A 25786-nucleotide genomic window follows, 5' to 3' on the forward strand; every position below is an offset into this window, starting at 1 on the left:
GTTTATCAATTTATTAAAAACCCAATCAATATGCTGATGGGACTATTTTTGGGAAATTGGCAATGTAATTACAAGGTTCATCTGAACAGGTGAGAGTAGCTAAGAACGTTTTGAAAACATTCTAATAATACTAAATTCATCAGAACAGTCTAGATTCAGAAGAAAAGCTATTTTGAGAGCAGAGTGACATCAGTATAAAAAGGACCTTATTCAACCTGATACCTTATTAAAGTACTAATTGTCATTAATCTGGAATTCACACCTACTCAGCCCAGCTCTAGATATTTTTGCCTCTTTAATGCCCAGACCTCCAAATCAAACAACAGAAAGAGAGGCTGAAAATAAATTGCTCAATGTCCCTCAACGAGCCCAGAAAAACAGTGAAACCCTAAACCATAAATATCTCTGGATCTTATTCAAGTGGAATCATATGTGTTTACTGAATTTTGTTATTTATTTTAAAAAATCTATTTTAATCGCAAAAGGGATTTGGCATGCACAAGCCGTTTCAAATCCTTTTGGTTATTTTCAGTCCATAGGTTTTTCTCATCTTCAGGCTTGGAAGATTGGGAAGGTCGTGTTCAAATTTTAACTTTATTGTTCAAGTACAAACACTACCATTTGTAAACAATTTCTAAAGTGACCGCTAGAATGCTTCTCAAGTAGGTTTTGTTTTATACTTAAGGTCTAAAAATAAAGCAGGTTGCTTTCATCCACCATCTGAAGGAAAGGATAGGAGTTTTGATGATCGGGGGTGTGGCTTGGTGAAACTGCTGAGTGGGATTGACTAGGCTCAGGAAGCCTGGGGCTAGCAGAATAAAGGTGAGACAGAATGTACAAGTTCCCTCCAACCTTCCTAAAATTACAGGTGTTATGCGGAAAGATGGGGAGTCTCAAAGTCTGGGGGAGTAGTACAACAACCAAATGTTAGTATCAGTGCTGATTTCAAATACTCCGGACCGTAACCAGGCCATGGGTTAAGAAAATGTGTCCTAGAGTCAAAAAGACCATGAAATTAGCCCCAGCTCCTCCACTTGCTAGCAGTCTAATGTTAAACAAGTCCCTTAAACACAGACTCCCAAGTTCCTGGTCTCTATATCAGGTATTACACAGATCTAGACAAATGGTAGCCAATATTACTTGGTATAAAAGACTTTGGTCATGGTAAGTCTAAGTTTCTCAGCACAGGGTGGTAGAAAATGAGTTGAAAATACATAAGTGTGATAGGCAAAAGGAATTCCAACAGGTGAAGTATGGGGTATAATGTTTTCACTGTATGCATGTGATGGGGCAGGAAGAGAGAATTTAAAAATTATATGACGTACACTATGGGGGAAAACTATACATATTAATGCTGGTTTAAAAATACTAATAAACCCACAGAAGAGAAAATCCATAGGAGTTTGGTGTAAAGAAGAAAAGGCAGGTAGAGTGGATGGTCCAGAGAAGCGCTGGCAAGTCAGCTTTGGGAGAAAGAAAGGATGCTGACGCTAAAACATCCAGCCTTTGAGAAGCCAGTTAGGACATCATTCCTGTGTGCTAGGGAGGACACAGAGTCGTGGGGATGAAGGAGAAGATGGCATGAGGTCAGGGGGTCCTGCTGCACCTGGGTGACCTCTGTCTGGTGGCTCCCATGCACGTGGGAAGGCGCGAACAACCTTGAGCAATGGGAGAGAGTCAGGCATAGACCAAAGGGTCTCCGTGAACTCAAGTACAAGATTTATAACCATGAGCACAAACATGCTTACGCTCTTTATGCTTATTCCCATGCAGATCATTAGATGAAATAAATTGGTATTGACACCAAGTAAAGCTTACAATAGCACTGAACTTTCAACTCTCTTCCAGTAGATTCCTTATCTTTGCCAATTTGTGGCTCATCTATTTACAACTTAAAGAGATTAGAAGGATATTGATGACAACAGAATGAGTGTTGAGTAAGTGGAAGAAAGGGCTCTACCTCACGCTTTGTAAAAATGATTATATGATTGAGCAGGCTATAAAGCCACTGGCTCGATCTGAGGTTTATAGAAACAGGACTTTTAACCATACAGAAGTAGCTTTTAGCATCCATTATGCAAAGGTACCAAGACCTTAGCTCACATGAATCAACAGAGTTGACTGGGAGGTGTGGGAAAGATGGAGGAATAAGGAATTTGTTATGAAAATTCATGAGTATCTTTAATCAGAGATGGAACTAACTCTGCCCTTTCCTGGATCAGCAAAAAAGAAGCTTTGTCTCCATATCTGTGTCCCTCAGAGAGGAAGAAGAAAGAGAGACAGGATAGCATTAGAGAAGGCAAGAGAGGGCCAAGATAGCCAAGCTCTCTTTCCTCCACACTTTGAAGTTATTCTTATTTTATTTATTTTTTTTGGTGCTGGCCTCTCGCTGCCGTGGCCTCTCCCGTTGCGCAACACAGGCTCCAGACGCGCAGGCTCAGCGGCCACGGCTCATGGGCCCAGCTGCTCCGCGGCATGTGGGATCTTCCCGGACCGGGGCACGAACCCGTGTCCCCTGAATCGGCAGGCGGACTCTCCACCACTGCGCCACCAGGGAAGCCCTGAAGTTATTCTTAAATAAACTTGAGTAAGACAAGCCACACTACGTGCCATGGAAGACACACTGACAAAGTACATGTTTTATTTGACTGATTATTTCCCATTCGTGATAGAAATCTAGCAGAGAGACCCCAATGGGTCCCCTTGTTGAGAACCTAGGGCAGTTAATCTTTTTAAAGCTCAAATTCCTCCCAGGATATTCCAGGCATCCTGGAGTGAGGGTGTCTCATGTGAATTCTATGCATTAGTTATCTTGGTTACACAGCACAGTTTTACTTTTCCTATTCATTGGATGATGCCAGATCGCGTCAACTCCAAAAGGAACATCTAGGCATGAATTCTCCACCTGGGTCCCCACTGAGGCTGCCACTAGCTGATGTCTGATTTGAAGGCCTACCTATCTGAGCAAAGGAGTTTTCACGTGGCACTTCTGAAGTCCCTGGTGCTATCTTCCACCATTGCAGAGCTGCTGGGACCAGTATGGCGGTGTCTTGTGTTCTCAGAGCCCTGTGGCGATAATGATGAAAAACTCTGGGAGGCTTGACTTGCTCTTTTATTGCAGAGCTCAGCCATGAGCACCTGGGGTCCGAGCCAGGAGGGGATGGTTTGTGTGACAGATGACTTACTCCACTCAGCTGCAGTTCCCCGGCACAATGAGATGAAAAAAATGCTATCCTCTTAGTAGCTGATACAAGAATTTATCTTAGGAAGAGACTTGCCTTTTTGAGAAAAATGCCGTGATAAGCTCACATGTGTAGTCAATTCCTTTGAAGCATAGCTGTTCTCTGGTGCCAAGGTTTCAGAGAAAGAGCCAGAGTTACTCTGCTTAAGAAAGCAAACCTTATTTATCTATGTGTTTATTTTGTCTTGGAGATGGGAAAGAGGAGAGTAAAAAGGAGGAAGAATAGATAAGATGGTGGGAGATCATGGGTTACACACTGGGATTCTTCTTCACTAATATTATTAAAAACCGTAAAATGCTTGGTTTGCTTGGCTTTCTTACGGAAATCAGTGAATGGGGCCGACCTTGTGTATATGCTGAGTCTGGGCAAAACAGAGGCCACAGAAACAGATAAAGGAAGGGGAGACAGGCCAGTTGCCATCTGCATAGCTAGAGCAGGTCCATTGTCTGAAATCAAACCTGTGCCGACTACCTGGTCCTTGATTATACAAACTGAGCCCAAGGGGATGTGCCCCATCAGGGCCCAGGACGAGCTCAACAGGTTTGTAGGTCAGGGTAGGTGCAGCTTAGGAACTACAGAACGATCCAGGCACTACTGAAAATGGAAGCAAAACAGACCTCCTCTGAGCAACAAGCACCTCCTCTGACCTTCTTTGTAGTTCTGTCTCCTTCCCTCTTCCAGGAGGGGCCTCTATAGGCTCAGAGGAGTCTTGGCACCTGGACAGCTGCCGGTAACTAAATCTCTCCCGTTTCCAGTAAGACCTCTACCTCTGCCCCAGTTTTCCCTTCTATTCCATTTCCTGCCACTCCATGCATTCCACACGCATTCAGTGAGCACCTACTCTGTGCCTAATGCTTCAGCAGGCTCTGGGCATACAGAGGTAAACAACACACAGTCTATGGGAAACAAATGCTCGATTTCTCTGCACCATTGGTGGGCCGAGCTCCAGGGGACTGACCCCTTATTCCGCCTTGCCTTTTGAGCACACTGTTGAAAACACAATGCTTTCGTCTAAAGAGGTTTTAATCATTTCCTCATCTTCAAGCTCAGTCTATCACAGAGATGAGTTTTGATTCTAGCATTTCTCACACAATTTCATTATTTTCTTATATGCAGGTGCCTCCTGTGTTGGTTTTCTATTGCTGCTGAAACAGATTACCACTAACGTAATTGCTGAAAGCAACACAAATTTATTCTCTTACCAGTCTGGAGGTCGGTGTGGCTGTGTTACTTCTGGAGGTTTTGGAGAGAATCCTTCTTTTTCACCTTTTCCAGCATCTAGAGGCTGCCATATTCCTTGGCTCATGGCCCGGCAACACTCCGACCTCTGCTTCCATCATCACATGACCTTTATGACTCTGACCCGCCTGCCTCCCTTATATATGGACGCTTTTGGTTAATTAGACCCACCTGGCTAATTCAGGCTACTCTCCTTATCTCATGAGCCTCAATTTAATCACACCTGCAAAATCCCTTCTATCACTTAAGGCAACATATTCACAGGTTCTGGGGATTAAGATGTAGGCATCGTTAGGGGGCTATTATTTGCCCCACCACATTCCCCCAGTATAAAAAAGACTAAAAAAATTTTTTTAAATAAAATTAAAAAATAAAAGAGACTGCCTTTGTCACCCTGCCTCTTCTGGAGCTGTGCTCCATCTCACAATGTCAGGTCCACAGTGGTCTAGGGGTGGAAGACCAGTCTCCACAAGATGTTGGGGGGTCATCTTGGACATGAGGTGCAACTGAGGATGAAAAATGATAAAATCCGCTTCTCTTAAAATTAATTAATTAATTTAACAAACACTTACAAAGAGCCTACCTTATATAGATGCTGTTCTGAGGCCTGGGGGAAATAGCAATGAGTGAAACAGAGGAGTCTTTGATACCATAGGGCTGATGAACTAGGAAAAAAAATACAGAGGCTTTTTCAATGTCATATATCATTAGGGAATTGCAAATTAAAACAACAACAAGATATCATACACATCTATTAGAATGCTAAAATCCAAAACACTGACAATACCAAATGCTGGTGAGCATGTGTAGCAATAGGAATTCTCACTCGTTGCTGGTGGGAGGGCAAAATGATACTGCCACTTTGGAAGACAGTTTGGTAGTTTTTTACAAAGTTAACCATATGCTTACTGTATGATCCAACAATCATACTCCTTGGTATTTTCCCAAATGAGTTGAAAATTATATCCACATAAAACCCTGCACACAAATGTTTATAGCACCTCTATTCATAATTGCCCCAAACTGGAAGCAACCACAATGTCCTTCAATAGGTGAATGGATAAACAAACTGTGATCCATTCATACAATATTATTCAGTGATTTAAAAAAGATACATGAGCTATTAAGCCACCAAAATGACATGGGGGAATCTTAAATGCATATTGCTGAGTAAAAGAAGCCAATCTGAAAGACTACATATTGTATGATTCCAACTGTATGACATTCTGGAAAAGACAAAACTACAGAGACAGAACAGAGATCAGTGGTTACCAGGGATTTGGGGGAGGGAGGAGAGATGAATGCATGGAGCACAAGGATTTTTAGGGCAGTGGAACTATTTGTATGATACCACATGGTGGATAGATAACATGTAACGGTGGATACATGACCTTATGCATTTGTCAAAACCCATAGAATTGTACAACACAAAGATAAACCCTAATGTAAACTATGAACTTTATGTACCTTCTGCTCAATTTTTCTGTAAACCTTAAACTGTTCTAAACATAAAGTCTGGTCATTTGAAAAGGCATAGTATGTTGGATGATGTTGTGTGCTATGAAGAAAAATAAAGCAACACACAGGTATAGAAGTAATGGTATGGTGTGGTGTGGTGTGGTGTGTGTGTGTGTGTGTGTGTGCAAACTATTTTATATTTTAGATGGTTAGGGATGACCTCACTGATGCTTGAGAAGTCTTAAAAAAGTGATGGTGCAAGTCATACAAACTTCTGGTGTAAAAAAAAAAACCCTTACAGATCAAGGGAAGCAAGTGCAAAGGCCTTGTGGCCGGCATGTGCTTGGTGTGTTTGTGTCAGTGTGGCTGGAGTGGATGAGCTGGAAGAGACAGCAGGGGTGGGGTGGGGGAGGACCATGTCATGGAGCACCTTGCAGGCCACTATGGAGAACTGGGATTTTACCCCGAGGGAGATGGGAGCCCCTGGGGGATGATGAGCAGAGGAGAGACACGGTCTGATTTATTTTTGAGAAATTTCCTCTCGGAGGAGCTTCAAGATGGTGAAAGAGTAAGAAGTGGAGATCACCTTCCTCCCCACAAATACATCAGAAATACATCTACACGTGGAACTGCTCCTACAGAACACCTCCTGAACACTGGCAGAAGACCTCAGACCTCCCAAAAGGCAAGAAACTCCCCACATACCTAGGTAGGGCAAAAGAAAAAAGAAAAAACAGAGACAAAAGGATAGGGACGGGACCTGCACCAGTGGGAGGGAGCCGTGAAGGAGGAAAGAGTTCCACACACTAGGAAGCCCCTTTGCGGGCGGAGACTGCTGGGGGCGGAGGGGGGAAGCTTCGGAGCCGCGGAGGAGAGCACAGCAACAGGGGTGCGGCGGAGGGAAAAGCGGAGAGATTCCCGCACAGAAGATTTGTGCTGACCGGCACTCACCAGCCCAAGAGGCTTGTCTGCTCACCCTCCGGGGCGGGTGGGACCGGGAGCTGAGGCTCGGGCTTCGTTCGGAGCGTAGGGAGAGGACTGGGGTTGGCGGCGTGAACACAGCCTGAAGAGGCTAGTGCGCCACAGCTAGCCGGGAGGGAGTCCGGGAAAAGTCCGGAGCTGCCGAAGAGGCAAGAGACTTTTTCTTCCCTCTTTGATTCCTGGTGCGTGAGGAGAGGGGATTCAGAGCGCCACCTAAAGGAGCCCCAGAAACGGGCGCGAGCCGCGGCTAACAACGTGGACCCCAGAGACGGGCAGGAGACGCTAAGGCTGCTGCTGCCGCCACCAAGAAGCCTGTGTGCGAGCACAGGTCACTCTCCACACCCCCCTTCCGGGAGCCTCTGCGGCCGGCCACTGCCAGGGTCCCGGGATCCAGGGACAACTTCCCCAGGAAAACGCACGGCGCGCCTCAGGCTGGTGCAACGTCACGCCGGCCTCTGCCGCCGCAGGCTCGCCCCGCACTCCGTGCCCCTCCCTCCCCCCGTCTGAGTGAGCCAAAGCCCCCGAATCAGCGGCTCCTTTAACCCCGTCCTGTCTGAACGAAGAACAGACGCCCTCAGGCGACCTACACGCAGAGGCGGGGCCAAATCCAAAGCTGAACCGAGGGAGCTGTGCGAACACAGAAGAGAAAGGGAAATCTCTCCCAGCAGCCTCAGGAGCAGCGGATTAAATCTCCACACTCAACTTGATGTACCTGCATCTGTGGAATACCTGAATAGACAACGAATCATCCCAAATTGAGGAGGTGGACTTTGGGAGCAACGATATATTTTTTTTCCCCTTTTTCTCTTTTTGTGAGTGTGTATGTGTATGCTTCTGTGTGAGATTTTGTCTGTATAGATTTGCTTTTACCCATTTGTCCTAGGGTTTTTTGGTTTGGTTGCTCTCTTCTTTCTTTCTTTTTTATATTTTTTTATTACTTAAAATTTTTTTATATTTAATAATTATTTTTTACTTTTTATTTTAATAACTTTATTTCATTTTATTTTATTTTTTCTTTCTCTCTTTCTTTTTTTCTCCCTTTTATTCTGAGCCATGTGGATGACAGGGTCTTGGTGCTCTGGCCGGACATCAGGCCTGTGCCTCTGAGGTGAGAGAACCAAGCTCAGGACATTGGTCCACCAGAGACCTCCCAGATCCACGTAATATCAAACGGCGAAAGCTCTCCCAGAGATATCCATCTCAACACGAAGCCCAGCTCCATTCAATTACCAGCAAGCTACAGTGCTAGACACCCTATGCCAAAACAACTAGCAAGAAAGGAACACGCCCCACCCATTAGCAGAGAGGCTGCCTAAAATCATAATGAGGTCACAGACACCCAAAAACACACCACCGAACGCGGACCTGCCCACCAAAAAGACAAGATCCAGCCTCATCCACAGGAACAAAGGCACCAGTCCCCTCCATTAGGAAGCCTACACAACCCACTGAACCAACCTTAGCCACTCGGGGCAGACACCAAAAACAACAGGAACTACGAACCTGCAGCCTGAGAAAAGGAGACCCCCAAACAAAGTAAGTTAAGCAAAATGAGAAGAAAGAGAAACACACAGCAGATGAAGGAACGAGGTAAAAACCCACCAGACCAAACAAATGAAGAGGAAATAGGCAGTCTACCTGAAAAATAAGTGAGAATAATGATAGTAAAGATGATCCAAAATCTTGGAAATAGAATGGAGAAAATAAAAGAAACGTTTAACAACGGCCTAGAAGAACTAAAGAGCAAACAAACAATGATGAAAACACAATAAATGAAATTTAAAATTCTCTAGAAGGAATCAATAGCAGAATAAGTGAGGCAGAAGAATGGATAAGTGACCTGGAAGATAAAATAGTGGAAATAACTACTGTAGAGCAGAATAAAGAAAAAAGAATGAAAAGGATTGAGGACAGTCTCACAGACCTCTGGGACAACATTAAATGCACCAACATTCGAATTATAGGGGTCCCAGAAGAAGAAGAGAAAAAGAAAGGGTCTGAGAAAATACTTGAAGAGATTATAGTTGAAAACTTCCCTAATATGGGAAAGGAAATACTTAATCAAGTCCAGGAAGTGCAGGGAGTCTGATACAGGATATATCCAAAGAGAAACATGCCAAGACACATATTAATCAAGCTATCAAAAATTAAATACAAAAAAATATATTAAAAGCAGCAAGGGAAAAGCAACAAATAACATACAAGGGAATCCCCATAAGGTTAACAGCTAACCTTTCAGCAGAAACTCTGCAAGGCAGAAGTGGGTGGCAGGACATATTTAAAGTGATGAAAGGGAAAAACCTACAATCAAGATTACTCAACCCAGCAAGGATCTCACTCAGATTCAATGGAGAAATTAAAACCTTTACAGACAAGCAAAAGCAAAGAGAATTCAGCACCACAACAAATGCTAAAGGAACTTCTGTAGGCAGGAAACACAAGAGAAGGAAAAGAGCTACAATAACAAACCCAAAACAATTAAGAAAATGGTAATAGGAACATACATATCAATAATTACCTTAAATGTAAATGGATTAAATGCTCCAATCAAAAGACATAGACTGGCTGAATGGATACACAAACAAGACACGTATACATGCTATCTACAAGAGACCCACTTCAGACCTAGGGACACATACGGACTGAAAGTGAGAGGATGGAAAAAGATACTCCATGCAAATGGAACTCAAAAGAAAGCTGGAATAGCAATTCTCATATCAGAAAAAATAGACTTTACCACAAAGACTATTACAAGAGACAAAGAAGGACACTACATAATGATGAAGGGATCAATCCAACAAGAAGATATAATAATTGTAAATATTTATGCACCCAACATAGGAGCACATCAATATATAAGGCAAATGCTAACAGCCATAAAAGGGGAAATCGACAGTAACACAATCATAGTAGGGGACTTTAACACCCCAATTTCACCAATGGACAGAGCATCCAAAATGCAAGTAAATAAGGAAACACAAGCTTTAAATGATACATTAAACAAGACGGACTTAATTGATATTTATAGGACATTGCATCCAAAAATAACAGAATACACTTTCTTCTCAAGTGCTCATGGAGCATTCTCCAGGATAGATCATATCTTTGGTCACAAATCAAGCCTTGGTAAATTTAAGAAAATTGAAATCATATCAGGTAGCTTTTCGGACCACAATGCTATGAGACTAGATATCAATTATAGGAAAAAATCTGTAAAAAATACAAACACATGGAGGCTAAACAATACACTACTTAATAACCAAGAGATCACTGAAGAAATCAAAGAGGAAATCAAAAAATACCTAGGGGGCTTCCCTGGTGGTGCAGTGGTTGAGAATCTGCCTGCTAATGCAGGGGACACAGGTTCAAGCCCTGGTCTGGGAAGATCCCACATGCCGTGGAGCAACTAGGCCCGTGAGCCACAACTACTGAACCTGCACGTCTAGAGCCTGTGCTCCACAGCAAGAGAGGCCATGATAGTGAGAGGCCCATGCACTGCGATGAGAGTGGCCCCCGCTTGCCACAACTAGACAAAGCCCTCACACAGAAATGAAGACCCAACACAGACAAAAATAAATAAATTTTTAAAATACCTAGAAACAAATGACAATGAAAACATGACAACCCAAATCCTATGGGGTGCAGCAAAAGCAGTTCTAAGAGGGAAGTTTATAGCAATACAATCCTACCTTAAGAAACAAAAAACATCTCAAATAAACAACCTAACCTCACACCTAACGCAATTAGAGAAACAAGAACAAAAAAACCCTAAGTTAGCAGAAGGAAAGAAATCATAAAGATCAGATCAGAAATAAATGAAAAAGAAATGAAGGAAACAATAGCAAAGATCAATAAAACTAAAAGCTGGTTCTTTGAGAACATAAACAAAATTGATAAACCATTAGCCAGACTCATCAAGAAAAAAAGGGAGAAAACTCAAATCAATAGAATTAGAAATGAAAAAGGAGAAGTAACAACTGACACGGCAGAAATACAAAGGATCATGAGAGATTACTACAAGCAACTATATGCCAATAAAATGGACAACCTGGAAGAAATGGACAAATTCTTAGGAAAGCACAACCTTCTGAGACTGAAGCTGGAAGAAACAGAAAATATAAATAGACCAAACACAAGCCCTGAAATTGAGACTGTGATTAAAAATCTTCCAACAAACAAAAGCCCAGGACCAGATGGCTTCACAGGTGAATTCTATCAAACATTTAGAGAAGAACTAACACCAACCCTTCTCAAACTCTTCCAAAATATAGCAGAGGGAGGAACACTCCCAAACTGATTCTATGAGGCCACAATCACCCTGATACCAAAACCAGACAAAGATGTCACCAAGAAAAGAAAACTACAGGCCAGTATCATTGATGAACATAGATGCAAAAATCCTCAACAAAATACTAGCAAACAGAATCCAACAGCACATTAAAAGGATCATACACAATGATCAAGTGGGGTTTATCCCAGGAATGCAAGGATTCTTCAATATATACAAATCAATCAATGTGATACACCATATTAACAGATTGAAGAATAAAAACCATATGATCATCTCAATAGATGCAGAAAAAGCTTTTGACAAAATTCAACACCCATTTATGATAAAAAACCCTGCAGAAAGTAGGCATAGAGGGAACTTACCTCAACATAATAAAGCCCATATATGACACACCCACAGCCAACATTGTTCTCAATGGTGAAAAACTGAAACCATTTCCACTAAGATCAGGAACGAGAAAAGGTTGCCCACTCTCACCACTATTATTCAACATTGTTTTGGAAGTTTTAGCCACAGCAATCAGAGAAGAAAAAGAAATAAAAGGAATCCAAATCAGAAGGAAGTAAAGCTGTCACTCTTTGCAGATGACATGATACTATACATAGAGAATCCTAAAGATGCTACCAGAACTCTACTAGAGCTAATCAATGAATTTGGTAAAGTAGCAGGATACAAAATTAATGCACAGAAATCTCTTGCATTCCTATACACTAATGATGAAAAACCTGGAAGTGAAATTAAGGAAACACTCCCACTTACCATTGCAACAAAAAGAATAAAATACCTAGGAATAAACCTACCTAAGGAGACAAAAGACCTGTATGCAGAAAACTATAAGACACTGATGAAAGAAATTAAAGATGATACCAACAGATGGAGAGATATCCCATATTCTTGGATTGGAAGAATCAATATTGTGAAAATGACTATACTACCCAAAGCAATCTACAGATTCAATGCAATCCCTATCAAACTACCAATGGCATTTTTCAGAGAACTAGAACAAAAAATTTCACAATTTGTATGGAAACACAAAAGACCCCAAAAAGCCAAAACAATCTTGAGAACAAAAAACGGAGCTGGAGGAATCAGGCTCCCTGACTTCAGACTATACTATGAAGCTGCAGTAATCAAGACAGTATGGTACTGGCACAAAAACAGAACTATAGATCAATGGAACAGGATAGAAAGCCCAGAGATAAACCCATGCACATATGGTCACCTTATTTTTGATAAAGGAGGCAAGAATATACAATGGAGAAAAGACAGCCTCTTCAATAAGTGTTGCTGGGAAAACTGGACAGCTACATGTAAAAGAATGAAATTAGAACACTCCCTAACACCATACACAAAATTAAACTCAAAATGGATTTAAGATCTAAATGTAAGGCCAGACACTATAAAACTCTTAGAGGAAAACATAGGCAGAACACTCTATGACATAAATCACAGCAAGATCCTTTTTGACCCACCTCCTAGAGAAATGGAAATAAAAACAAAAATAAACAAATGCGACCTAATGAAACTTAAAAGCCTTTGCACAGCAAAGGAAACCATAAACAAGATGAAAAGACAACCCTCAGAATAGGAGAAAATATTTGCAAACGAAGCAACTAACAAAGGATTAATCTCCAAAATTTACACGCAGCTCAATATCAAAAAAACAAACAACCCAATCCAAAAATGGGCAGAAGACTTAAATAGACATTTCTCCAAAGAAGATATACAGATTGCTAACAAACACACGAAAGAATGCTCAACATCATTAATCATTAGAGAAATGCAAATCAAAACTACAATGAGGTATCACCTCACACCAGTCAGAATGGCCATCATCAAAAAAATCTACAAACAACAAATGCTGGAGAGGGTGTGGAGAAAAGGGAACCCTCTTGCACTGTTGGTGGGAATGTAAATTGATACAGCCACTATGGAGAACAGTATGGAGGGTCCTTAAAAAACTGAAAATAGAACTACCATATGACCCAGCAATCCCACTACTGGGCATATACCCTGAGAAAAACCATAATTCAGAAAGAGTCATGTACGACAATGTTCGTTGCAGCTCTATTTACAATAGCCAGGACATGGAAGCAACCTAGGTGTCCATCGACAGATGAATGGATAAAAAAGATGTGGCATATATATACAATGGAATATTACTCAGCCATAAAAAGAAACGAAATTGAGTTAATAGTAGTGAGGTGGATGGATCTAGAGTCTGTCATACAGAGTAAAGTAAGTCAGAAAGAGAAAAACAAATACCGTATGCTAACACATATGTATGGAATCTAAAAAAAAAAAAGGTCATGAAGAACCTAGGGGCAGGACAGGAATAAAGACGCAGACCTCCTAGAGAATGGACTTGAGGACGTGGGGAGGGGGAAGGATAAGCTGGGACGAAGTGAGAGAGTGGCATGGACATATATACACTGCCAAACGTAAAATAGATAGCTGGTGAGAAGCAGCCGCATGGCACAGGAGATCAGCTCGTGCTTTGTGACCACCTAGAGGGTGGAATAGAGAGGGTGGGAGGGAGACGCAAGAGGGAGGAGATACGGGGATATATGTATGTGTGTAATTGATTCACTTTGTTATAAAGCAGAAACTAACACACCATTGTAAAGCAATTATACTCCAATAAAGATGTTAAAAAAAAAAAAAGAAGAAGAAGAAATTTCCTCTCACTGTTGTGAGTGCAGACTGTAGTGGGGACAAGAATGGAACCGGGAGACCTGACGCAAGTCCTGCAGACTTGGTGGGAAGAAGTGTCATAGCTAAACACAGAAACAGGATCGTGTCCGCGTTTGAACTTCTGATCCATTTAAATAACAGAAGACACTGGGGCCCAGTGCAGCTGGGAGCACGCAAACTCAAGGGGAGAATTTAATTCTCAGGAGAGATTTAGTTTAGAAACCTAGGAGATGGGAGTATTGGGGTGAAGCCGCTCTGCCTGTTTCTCAGTTTCCAGGCTGGGGTTTCCCCCTTGGTAAGTCTCATACTGTCTACATTCAGAATGGGCCTTAACTATTCATCTGAAAAGAATATGCAAATTCTGTGCCCCTGTAATGGTATCTTTTGTGTAATTGAAGACCCCAAATATTTTAAGTTCTGCCCATAGTTTCTTTGTATTCATTAACTAAACTTAATCTTCATAATTATCCCCTTATGAGGCCCTATTGACAAATGAGGAACTGCAGACCCTGAAAGGTTAAATACTATTGCAAAGTCATCTAGTAATTAATAGCACCCAGATCTACCTGATCCTGAAGCCCAGACCCCTCCTAAGACACGCAAAGACAGAGTAGTAGAAAGAACTGAACATCCCAACAGATACACTCATCACACAGCCTTGGAGTTTAATTCCAGAGAGAAAATGTGGAAGACAAACATTTCCATGCAAAACCTCTTTCTTTCCTTTGGCTGTTTGATACCCTCTTTCAAAGTGGGTTTGAGAGAAACGGTGGAGTGAGTGAAGGAGGCAGGTTTGGAGAAGAAGAGTTTAGAGAGCAGGATAGTGAAGTGTGTGCAGAAGGGGAAAGTCTGGGTGTATTTCTTTACTTCTCACCTACTGTTTCTAAGTGCCTCCCAAGGCGTGGAGGCTAATGGCTTATAAGGACAAAGAAGAGCTACTTGCCTCTTAAAAGCTGTGAAGCTTGTGGGGACCTTCTGGTTTCTGCCACCTCTTCTAGGTGGGGAGTGAGGCCAGGTGAGGGTGTCAGGCTGGGTGGGGGGTTGGGTCCCTGCTGTGGTCCCCAGCAGGCCTGGTTCCCAGAGACTCTCAGCCTTGTCCCACACTACTTCTCCCCACTATTGAGTAGAAGAGCCTTCCCTGGCCACACGGGCTGGGCGGATTTCCTCGGGAAAGCTCCCCCATTTCCAGGTGCCATGGTCTAATGGAGGTTTGGGTGGAGAAAGATGTCAAAGAGAGTCCTGCTGACTGATGACCCCGAGGTTGGTAATGTTCACGTCCAGGGGCCATTCACCAGCTGAGTAACAAAGTCCAAAAGCAGAAACGCTGGCTGAATCCAAATTGCATGTTTGTGACAGAGAGGGCGGTTGGCAGGGAGATGGTGTGGACTTTATTGCTGCTCCCCAAAACCTGAAGGCCATTTTAACTAGCTTCCAAACAGCTTTTGTACTTTTTGGTCTTTGAGTTTGTTCTTATGGCTACACACACCCACCCACCCATAATCCCATTTTAATGAAATCAGGGGAACATCAAAATCACTACGTTGTATCAATGTCTCCTTAAAATGGATATCTCTTGCTTTGTAGTTTATTAATATTTTTAATTATTTAAAGCAAAATTTCCACACACTGTTGTGCTGGTGAACAGAGGTCAAGTTTTTGTGTTTTTTTATTTATTAATTTTTTTATAAAAAAGAAAGCTTGTTTTCCAGTTTTCAAAGTAAGCTGTCAAGGAAGGAAAGGCTGTGACTAGCTTCGAATGTAATATCAGATTCCTGGTATAATCGGATGTGTTTTTCAAAACATACTGCTAATATTTGGAGTGAAGTTATAAATATTTATGGGAGTGAGGGGTGGCAGGAGCCAGGCTAGGGGACTAGTGGGGAAATGGAAGGATATCCAATTAGCTCTGCGTGGAAATTAACCATGTAGTTCTGTAGAAATGGCCGAACTATTGAGTCACCACATCTAAAAGAAAAATGACAGTAGCAACCTAACTAACCGAAGCGTTTTTGTATTTGTACGTGTATGTGAGGGACGGTGAACTGGGGAGGCGATCATGAGGCATTGATGGGGAACTCTGGCCTTGACTGAGCTGTTTCAGAGGCTGTGGGCTAGCTGGTCCCAGAGGGAGTAAGGCTCAGAGGATGGGGAAAGAGGATGCAGCTGGCGTGGAAGGAAGGAGATGAAGTGATGCTGTGGGAAAGGGGAGGAGTTGGTTTCCCCCCCCGCTAAGATGCAGTAAAGGGTCAAGGGCAGACTTGACGTATCTGAGTGCCAGCTCCCAGTAAAGAACACCTTGGAGAGGGAGGGGGTGGGGGAGGCATGAGCTGAGTTTCCCAGAGAGCTGGAGAGCTTGGAACATGGCAGTCTGGGGACTCCGGAAAAATGATGCTGATGAGCACTTGAAGTGTTCCTAATGGAATTCTTAGTGAATTTGTTTAATCCACATACCTAGCATGTGATTGTCTGTTAAACTGCTTTCTCTACCATATGTATCACTCGGGGTCCCTATAGGAAACAGATGGCATACTCAAATGGGTAATTGAGAAGAGTTTAATAAAGGGACTATTTGCAAAATTGTGGGCACAGTGTGAGGAAACCACAAGGGATAGTACCTGGGGCTGGGGACAATGTGGGGAGAGCATTGTCATCCCATCACCTGGAGGGGAGGGGAGGAAGCAGTACTGAACCTCGACAGTGGAGAAGACCACTTTGGAAGAGCAGCTTGGAACGACCTATGAGGAGAAAGCCAAGGGAATAAATACACCAATCTCTCTCTCCCTCCAATTGCCTGCTGTTGACTCCCATTGGCAAATCCCAATTTGAAGTCAGACATGACAGTGTGGCTGGCAAGCCCAAAATCCATAGTCGAGTGGCAGGCTGCAAGTTTGAGTAAGAGTTAACATTGCAGCCTATAGTCCAAAGGCTGAAAAACCAGGGAGAATTTCTATGCTACAATCTGGAGGGAGAATTTCTTCTTTTGGGGGAAACTTCAGTCTTCTCTGAAGACCTTCAACTGGTTGGGTGAGACCCACCCATATTATGGAGGGTGGTCTGCTTTACTTAAAATCAGCTGATTGTAAATGTTAATCCCACCTTAAAAATACTTTACAGCAACATTCAGACAGGTATTTGGCCAAATAACTGGTCACCATAGTCTCTCCAAGTTGACGTATAAAATTAGCCATCACAGTTCTCATGGTGGGGCAGGGTGGAAGCAGAGTTACACTGAGGTTCAATTAAGACCTTACAGTTTAAAAATTATTCTCACGTGTGTTGAATTATCTGCCCCTCAAAACTATGCGGTGAGACAGGTATTATCATCCATCATTTACAGATGGTGCAACTGAGGCTCAGAGACGTTATTGCCCAAGGACACAGCTGGAAAGTTCTAGAGGCAAGGCTCAAACTCCAGTCTCCTGGCTCCAATGCTAGACAGTTTCTAAGTGAGGAGTACAATATTTTAAAGTCCCACTATGAAATCACACAATATCAGGAGTTTACTTCAAAATAATAAAATGGGGGAGCAAGTGAGAGTACGGATGAAATGTGACTGGCCACGTGTTGGTAACTGTTGGGCTGGGTGAGGGGTACCTGGAGGGTCATTGTATTTTCCTCTACACCTTTGGATATGTTTGAGAATTTCCACAATCAAACGTTAAATATTATCTCACAACTTTGTCAGCAGTTTGCTATCTTACAAAGTACATCTATCCACTCAAGCCCCATCATTCATAGCTGTAGGAACCCCAGCCCTTTGAACCTAGCCCTGCTTTTTCCTACTTTGTTTTCGAAGGGCATTCTTTGCCACGGAGTAAGGGAGGTACGGCAGGTGCCTTTGCTGGCAGATTACATGGAGTATCTTCTGATGACACGACACTTTACCCATGAGCTGACATGCAGGTTATGCCACAGTGTGGTGGTCACAAGCACAGACTCTGCAGCCAGACTGTTTGGGTTTGACCCCTGCCTCTGCCCCTTACCAGCTGTGTTCCCTCAACAAGCCACTTAACCTCTCTGTGACTCAGCTTCCCCACCCAAGAAGTAGGAGTACCTTCCTCCTCAGTTTAATTACAAGGACTGAAGGAGTTAATATTGCTCAAAGACTTAGGCTAGTCTCTGAACACAGTAAGTGCTATGTAAGCGTGTATTGAATAAAACCTACAAAACTCTCTTTCTATGAGAAAGAACTGCTTTTGTCTGCATCTGGTTTTCTGGTTTCTTTGTCTTCCAATGCTGGAAGAGAAAGCAATAAGTAAATCGTTCATTCATCCAATAATTATTGAATGCCTGTTTCATACCTGTTATTATGATGATCATAAAGATGAGGTGTTTGACAACAAGGAACACAATTTAGTTGGGAGAGGCAGACCATTAACTAAATCAATAGTTAACATTTACTAAGACATAGACATTTAGAGAATTGTATGAAGGTTATGCATCATCTCCACAAAATACTCATACACATAAATTATTGGGTATAATTTAACCCTACATACCAGGTTAAGAATCCCTAAAATAAACAATTATAAATAGTATGATAAGTAGAAATATGTGCCCTGCTTACCTTGCTAGATTAATTTCTCTCCTCTACTCCCCAGTTCTACCATATTGTCTTCTTTCAGTTCTTGAATGAAATGGTTTCTGAAGTCTTGATTGTACACCTTAACTAGAAAATAACAAATAAATAAGCAAAACCTTCTAGGTTCCTATATCTACTATATCTATATCTATATATAGAGAGAGCACTATGTATATACTCCAAGGTATGTATATTTATTTATAAATTGTACACATGCATTATCACTGTTAACTAAGATATCGAGATGAGAATTATAAATAGGGCAAGGTTTGCCCTTAACGACAGAGGACGCAAATCCATATTTCAAGAAGGCTTGGTGATAGTTTTGTATTCTTTTGGCAGTTTTCTTGTCAGGTCTGATTAAATCATTGTTTTTATCTCAAAATGTGGTTGACAAAGAGCTTGTATGAGGCAATGTCAGTTCAGAAGAAAATTCTTATTCGTTTGTACTTACATTATTAGCATTACCTTCAATCTGTTCCTTCTTTGCAGGAACCTCTGTAAGCCATGTTTCATTTTGTGAGGGTGGGTTTATCACCTTCGCCTAATATAATGCCTGTTACACAGTAGCTGCTCAAGAAATGTTTTTTGAGTTGGAGGAAGGAGCACGTAGGAAACACAATAAACCCAGACGGGGGTTGGGAGAAGTTTTCTCAGAGGAGACAGCACCTGAGTTGGTATATAAAGGACAAGCAGGATTTCACTACAGGAAGAAGCTGGAAGCAGCAAGGCGAGGAAGAGCAGAAGGTCACAGGAGGACAGTAGGAGTTATCGTGGTGGGTGAAGGACCTGCAGGGGCCCCCACCTGGCAGCGGCTCCAGCTCTGCACACACAGGACAGAAGGTGAGGCTGGAGGGGAAACTGGGAAATCAGGAGCGGACATGGAGAGCCCTGTGCACTGGCCTTTGAAGGATTTGGCCAGTGGGAAGGTGTCGGAATACAGGTGCAGCAGTGGGGGCCCCGGCTAAGGTGGGTGCAGTGAGGATGAAGAGAAGTGGGCACCGCCAGGTGGGTGGGGAACGATGCCACTAACCAAAAGCGGGCACAGGAAGATCAGCTTGTGTGACGGGCTGGGGATGAGGGCTGCAGGGCTGGCCATGCTGAATTTGAGGCACTTGGGACGTAGCCCCAGGCGTAAACCATAGTGGTTAAGATTGCTGGTCTGGAGTCACAGTGTCTTCTCTGATTCAGGGGGCAGGAACCCCAGTCAGAGGGCTGATGGGATGCAAAAATGGGAAGACTCTGCCCCTGTCTTCAGGTGGGTTCCAGTCTGTTGGGGGACGAGATATACACGTACAATTACACATTAGGTGGAAAGCGTTAAGAGAGGAACCAGATGGGAATTCATAAGGGAGCTATCGAAAATCACTTCTGGAGGGGCCAGAGAAGGTAGGAATCTGCTTGGAAATGCCCCATGGGGTAAAAGTCGTCCACATTTTGTGGCAGGAGCAGAGGGAAAATGTGGGTGTCTCGTTGACATTAACCTCAAAAAGCTAGTCCTTTAAAACCGAGATTCCACGGTGACTTTTAAAAATAGCCCTTAGTGTGGAGCCTTTTTGAAAGTCTAAATAAATTACATTCGTTGGTTTCCCCTTGTCCACACATTAATCTTCTCAAAGGCTGCAGTGCATTAATCAGGCCTGCTCTCTCCTTCTGGAATCGCCTTTCCCTGCTACGTTCTGCGGATCTGAGGGACCCATTGATTCCACGCCCTGCTCGTGCCAGCGGTGGGAAGGAGCGTGCTCCGCCCATGGGTCTCAGAAGGCCCTGCGGAGTCTCCCCCGTGCTTGGGGTTCCACTGGAATTTTCTGGCCCCCAGACATCAGGGCTCTCTGTGTGACAGGCCACACATTGGCTGAGAGCTGCACAGTTTCACCGCCCCTCCCCCAACCCCTATAAAAGTTTTGGGTTAATCCCATCCCTTCCCAGGGATATATTTACATGTAGTTGAATGACTAAGTAATTTGACACTATTTGGCTAGATACCTCCAAACTGCCTGCTTCTATAAATATCCTAGAAGTGGCCCAGCCAAAGCTTCCGAGTCGTGTGGTTCTATGCCTTTCTTCCTCTGCCCAGCCATTGCCATCACCATGACCTAGTGTGCCCTTGACTTGCAGGACAGTCAAGTTGATTTTGGTGCAGTCAGGCAGCCTCCTCTTAGAAGCTTTGGAGCTCCCAGCAGGGTGTCTTCTGAATTATTTTTGTCCCTGTTGATTCTACTTTGCCCCAAATCTGCCACACTTCATGCGTTTCCCAGATTTAGTTGACTGGGCTTTCTCCACGTCTACAAAATGCAGTATGCCCACACTCCAGCCTCCCCTAATGAGTATGGCCATCTAGCCTGTCTGGGGTCCTCTGACCTGGCTGGTCTGTAAGGGTGCAATTTCAGACAAATGGGGACCAGGACAGGGTCTAGGACCGGTGTTGAGCTCTATGACTGAACGAGGGGCAGCCTACAAGGACTATTCTGGGAGAGTCGTTGAGTTGCAAAGAAGCTCTGAAGCTTTGGGTGGAGGTGGGGGCCTGTTTGCACAGCTTGTCCATAGCTCCTGAGCTGACCATGAGTCAGGGAAGCTGTTGTTTATCTTAAAGGGCCGTCTAGAGCAGTGCAGGTCCACATACTCCTAGATCATCCCCAAACTGCAAAGCTGAAACCCATAAGGTTGTCTTCCTTCTTTAGTTAAGAGCCTTGTCCACAGTATTTGAGGAGACGGCCTCATCCCAGGACTGAATTAGGAGCAGCTGGGGTGTCCCTGCCCATCTCAGAGAGGACAACCTGGCCATGGCTCTAGAAGTCCCAACTGTGCGGGGTTGCCTCCCCTTCACGCCCATCCCCTCTTTGCTGTCTGAAACTTGGCTGCATGTGTCTGACAGTGATGGCCAGGCATCCTCTACCCATTAGCTAGACGGTTATTAAAACAATCTGAAAAATATTGGGTTGGCCAAAAAGTTCATTTGGGTTTTTCTGTAGCATCTTACGGATAAACCTGAACGAAATTTTTGGTCAACCCAGTAGCATCCCTAGACCTCCAAGGCAGCCCTGGCCCTTGGCATTAGAGAGAAATTTTTTGAAATATTTGACTTTAAGTCATTCTTATTCAGCATGACAAGGGGAGAGCTCTGAATCTGAAGAGTTGTTTGAATAATTTCCTGAGTTTATTGTCAGGCAAGATAGGTTGCAGTGGTTGAACTAGATGACATTTAAAGTCCCTTTCAGCTGTGAAAGCCACGTTTCTCACAGGTGGTCAGACAAGTCAGGGACACTTGTGAGGTGGTTGAAAGACCACCGACCTTGACCTGGGAACAGTTAGGATTCCAACAAACCCAGACTCCAAGTCTGGAACAAGTAGGCACCAGGGGGGGACTTTTGCCAGGTAAGTCAACAATTCCCTTCAAGAATTTGGGTTCCAAAATGGGACCTCAGTCCTCGGAGGATGGAAGATAAGGTGTTATCCTATTCTTGGATGTGCTGAAGTCCTTGAAACCAAGGCCAGGATTCAGTTGGAGCTGAGGCTCATGGCAAAGGCGTGGCCAGATGAAACAAAGCAGGCGGAATTATTGGAAATGAGGGACCAGGATCAGATAGAGACTAATAGCCAAGGTGATTTGATGCTAGCTACTGGCTATATGCTCTTAAATTTTTCCTCCTTGGGTACAGAATGAAAAAGGTTGAACCTCAAATCTGGTTTGGTGGCCTCAGTTGAAAAACACAAGTGAGTTTCATTTCGTTATTAATGTTAATTTTGTAGAATGAACTTTGAAAGTACGGAGAGAGTGTGAATCTCTGGGAACATCTGCACAGACAGCAAAGCCAGCAGATTGGTATTCAGGGCTGGCTTTTATATCTGTGCCTGGAATCATCCTCTGAGAACATGTAGGTGTGGCTTTTCACACAGACAGCGCAGTGAAGAAGGTGCTTGGCTGGCCGTGCCCGAGAGAGTTATCAGAAATTAATGCAATGCCGGAGATGTGCCGTCAACGAGAGAGGAAAGAAGGACCTCGGGTCACAGTTAAACAATTCAGCAACTAAAGATAGTCTCACCGCGGGGTGTTTCTGTGTCCTGCAAAGGGCTTTGCAGAACACCTCGGAAGGTTTGAACCTAGGGCGCACCGCCCGAGAAACTTCTCTACTATTCATTCCTTTCCTGCTCCCAATTCTTACCGCCTCAGTCCTAAACTTGCCAGCATCTCCCGTCCCATCCCACTCTTGCTGCATCTCCACTTTCTATGGGGAGCTTCGGGGAGGGTTGAAGAAGAGTTTGGATCCCCGGTTGGTTTCCGCCGGATCAGCCACTGGTGAGCAGCATTTCTGATCACAGTCTTGTTCTCATCACAAAAATATCAGTTTTGGGGCTTCCCTGGTGGCGCAGTGGTTGAGAGTCTGCCTGCTAATGCAGGGGACACGGGTTTGAGCCCTGGTCTGGGAAGATCCCACACACCGCGGAGCAACTAGGCCCGTGAGCCACAACTACTGAGCCTGCGTGTCTGAAGCCTGTGCTCCGCAACGAGAGGCCGCGACAGTGAGAGGCCCGCGCACCGCGATGAAGAGTGGCCCCCGCTTGCCACAACTAGAGAAAGCCCTTGCACAGAAACGAAGACGCAACACAGCCAAAAATAAAAATAAATAAATTAAAAGAAGGCTCAACATTAAAATATATATATATATATATATATCAGTTTTGGTATTCCTGCTCAAGCACCCTCTTCCTTGTCTTGCCTATTTGGTTAGAGCACCATTTCTCACAATGTGCTTTGCGGGAAGTGTGTGTGTGTGTGTGTGCGTGTGCGTGTGCGTGCGCGTGTGTGTGTGTACAGGTTCATATAGTCACCCTCTATTCTTAGCATGCAATGGATGGGGAGGAAGAGAGAGGATTGACATAACAGCCAGATTATTCTTTTCCCTTCTGCTTTACACACCGATGTGTGAGGCTTGAGGCTGAAATGCTGTACCATAGAGAACGCGTGGGATGCGGAGTGGAACCACCCTGGAGGAGCTGCAGGCCTCATCCACACCTGGACCTGACTTAAAGGACGAGGTTCTGAACTGTATGTTGATGCTGCAGTGGGATGAGACATCTGCAGCTTCGGGGGGAGAGTGAGTATATTTTGCATCTGGATGGCTGTGTCTCGTGGGGCCACAGCTGGTGATGGCACTGGGCAGCCCCCAAGAGGGCCCTTCGTGATCCCTGCCTCCGGGAATTTACAGCCTTGTGTAGTTCCCTCCCACATTATACCACCTATGGGCTGTTGGACCCTGAGGATATATAAAAATGACCCCTTCCCCTATAATTTCTGACCCACAGAAACTGTGAGATAATAAATGTTTGTTTAAAGCTTCCAGTTTGGGGGTAAATGTTTTAGTGCAGCAGTAGATGATGAAGACACTAGTACATGGGTCTCCTCTCGCTCATCAGCCTCCCATCCCTGTTCCAGGCAGGAAGACACAGAAGGGACCAAAAAAGCAAGTGAGGAGATGCCCTTATGGGGGAAGGTAGAGGGTTGACAAATGCCCGCTCCTCTCTGCTGGGCAAGAACTACGGATGTGGTTCTCCCTGGCTGCAGAGGAGGCTGGAAATGTGGGGAGCTCGTTTTGCTTTGTTTTTAAGCTGAGAAAATGACAGCCTGGAATCAAAATGACGGTAGAATTAGTAAAGAAGAGAGGGAAGGGGTATCGGAAAGGCAACCATACTATATTAAAAGATATTAATTTCTGAGCATGCTACACATTCCATTAGTGCTTCCCAGCCTTTTTAGCAACATAGGACCTAGAAAGTAAGGCTTGTTTGGCGATGTAGGGTAAATAGAGAATGCGGCTCATGGACAAGGCAACTCGCTGGGGGACACGGGTTGACGTGAGACCCACCTAGCTTCTCCAAGGGCTGAGAGGACCAATCCCTGCAGACCAGTAACCCACTCACCATAAAACTGTTTGAGCCGTTCCATAGGTAGAGTTGCTTGGAGATCAGCACACAGGAGATTTATTAGGGAGTGTTTTCAAGAAGGACACCTGTGAGGGGTGAGGGCTACAGGACTGGGAAAAGGGAGAAGCTGGGTAACAATAAAATTGCCCCAGAGCCCTCAGTGGCTCCTACCAGGAGCTCTGGAGAGGCATGGCCCTTCAGAGTTGTCCCACTTTGAGACAAGGGAGCCAGCCCTTTATCCTGCCCCTCCCCACGAGACACCGGGTATGGGAGGGAATGTGGCCTTGGAACAGGGACTCTCAGGCTGAGGGCTGTGCCCAGATCAGGACCTAATGAAGAGCGATCAGCTGCCACGACTCCCAGCAGCTGGGGAAGCGGGTCCCTCGGTCCCAAAGAGGGCAGAGGGTCTGGGCAGAGCTCTCCAAATTCACTTCTGGGGACTTTGTGTTCTACGATCCCAGGGAACAGCCACGGTCTCCTGCAGAACGAGCCTTGGTGGCCTGGTAAGGGCAGAAAACAGGAACGCGTGAAATTAAGGTCTTACCCGGAATGGCATCTGTGGTGTTCTCAGCCCACGATGAGTCCTAGAGGCCTGCAGGAGAATCCCACTGATTTCAGCAGTGTTAGAGGACTGACAAATGTGCTTCACGTGCTGCTTATTTGAATTCAGCCAGACTCTTCTGCAGCATTAATTGTCATGGACGTGATGTAACAAGAGGCAGCTGAGAGCCTGAAATGAGCTCCCAATTTGTCTTTGGAAAATTTTCTCCATTATGAGAACAGAAAGATTAAAGGGATAATAATACCTTACACCCATATCATGCTTTCCTACTAGCAAAGAGCTTTCAAATGCATATTATCTTATTTGAGCCTCATGATAGCCCTGTGAGGTAGTTAGAATAGGAATTCATCTTAGAGGTGAAAATATTGTAACTTTGGAAACCTATGCCTCCACTTATATTCCAAGAATGGGTTGCATTTCTTGATTTTTTTGGTTTTTTTACCATGATCCTTTCTATTCTCTCAAAACCCAAGAAGGCTAAAGTATGAAGGCAAGTGAGAAAAAGAATTTCCCTTCCCTATGCATATCTGGTTTATAGCATCTTTCTCCCACCTCTAAAGTTACAATACGAGAGTTAGGAAGCAGAAATTAAACTAATGTACCAACAAAGAAACAAAAAATATGGCGCTGCCAACCTCCATGATTGCATCATTTATTTATCGTGCCCCTACTGAATGCCATGGGACTCGTAAAAAGGGTGAATAAAAATCACAGTTCTTGTGGAGCTAACAATCCAATAAGGGATAGAAAATAGGCAGAGAACTAACAAACATTAGGGAGAAGAAGTGGAGCCCCATTGAACAGGAGTTTAGAGC

The 25786-nt window shown here is 44.0% G+C and overlaps 1 protein-coding gene across 4 annotated transcripts in view; it reads right to left on the bottom strand.

Annotated features, from left to right (window-relative positions):
- Positions 1–25786, bottom strand: part of SLC35B4 (solute carrier family 35 member B4) — a 186592-nt gene that overhangs the window by 144217 nt on the left and 16589 nt on the right. For 3 of the 4 annotated variants that reach the window (XR_012334080.1, XM_073809952.1, XM_073809953.1), the window contains exons 3-5: positions 18473–25139; positions 5065–5146; positions 4445–4617 (exon numbers count right to left, since the gene is read on the bottom strand). Coding sequence is in view for 2 of the 4 variants with exons in the window: in XM_073809952.1 (XP_073666053.1) it covers positions 4445–4548 (104 nt within the window). In the remaining 2 variants the exon portion in view is untranslated. The other variant, XM_033863298.2, reaches the window with a different exon arrangement.

This window comes from Tursiops truncatus, chromosome 9 (assembly GCF_011762595.2).
Source record: "Tursiops truncatus isolate mTurTru1 chromosome 9, mTurTru1.mat.Y, whole genome shotgun sequence".
Lineage (NCBI taxonomy): Eukaryota > Metazoa > Chordata > Mammalia > Artiodactyla > Delphinidae > Tursiops > Tursiops truncatus.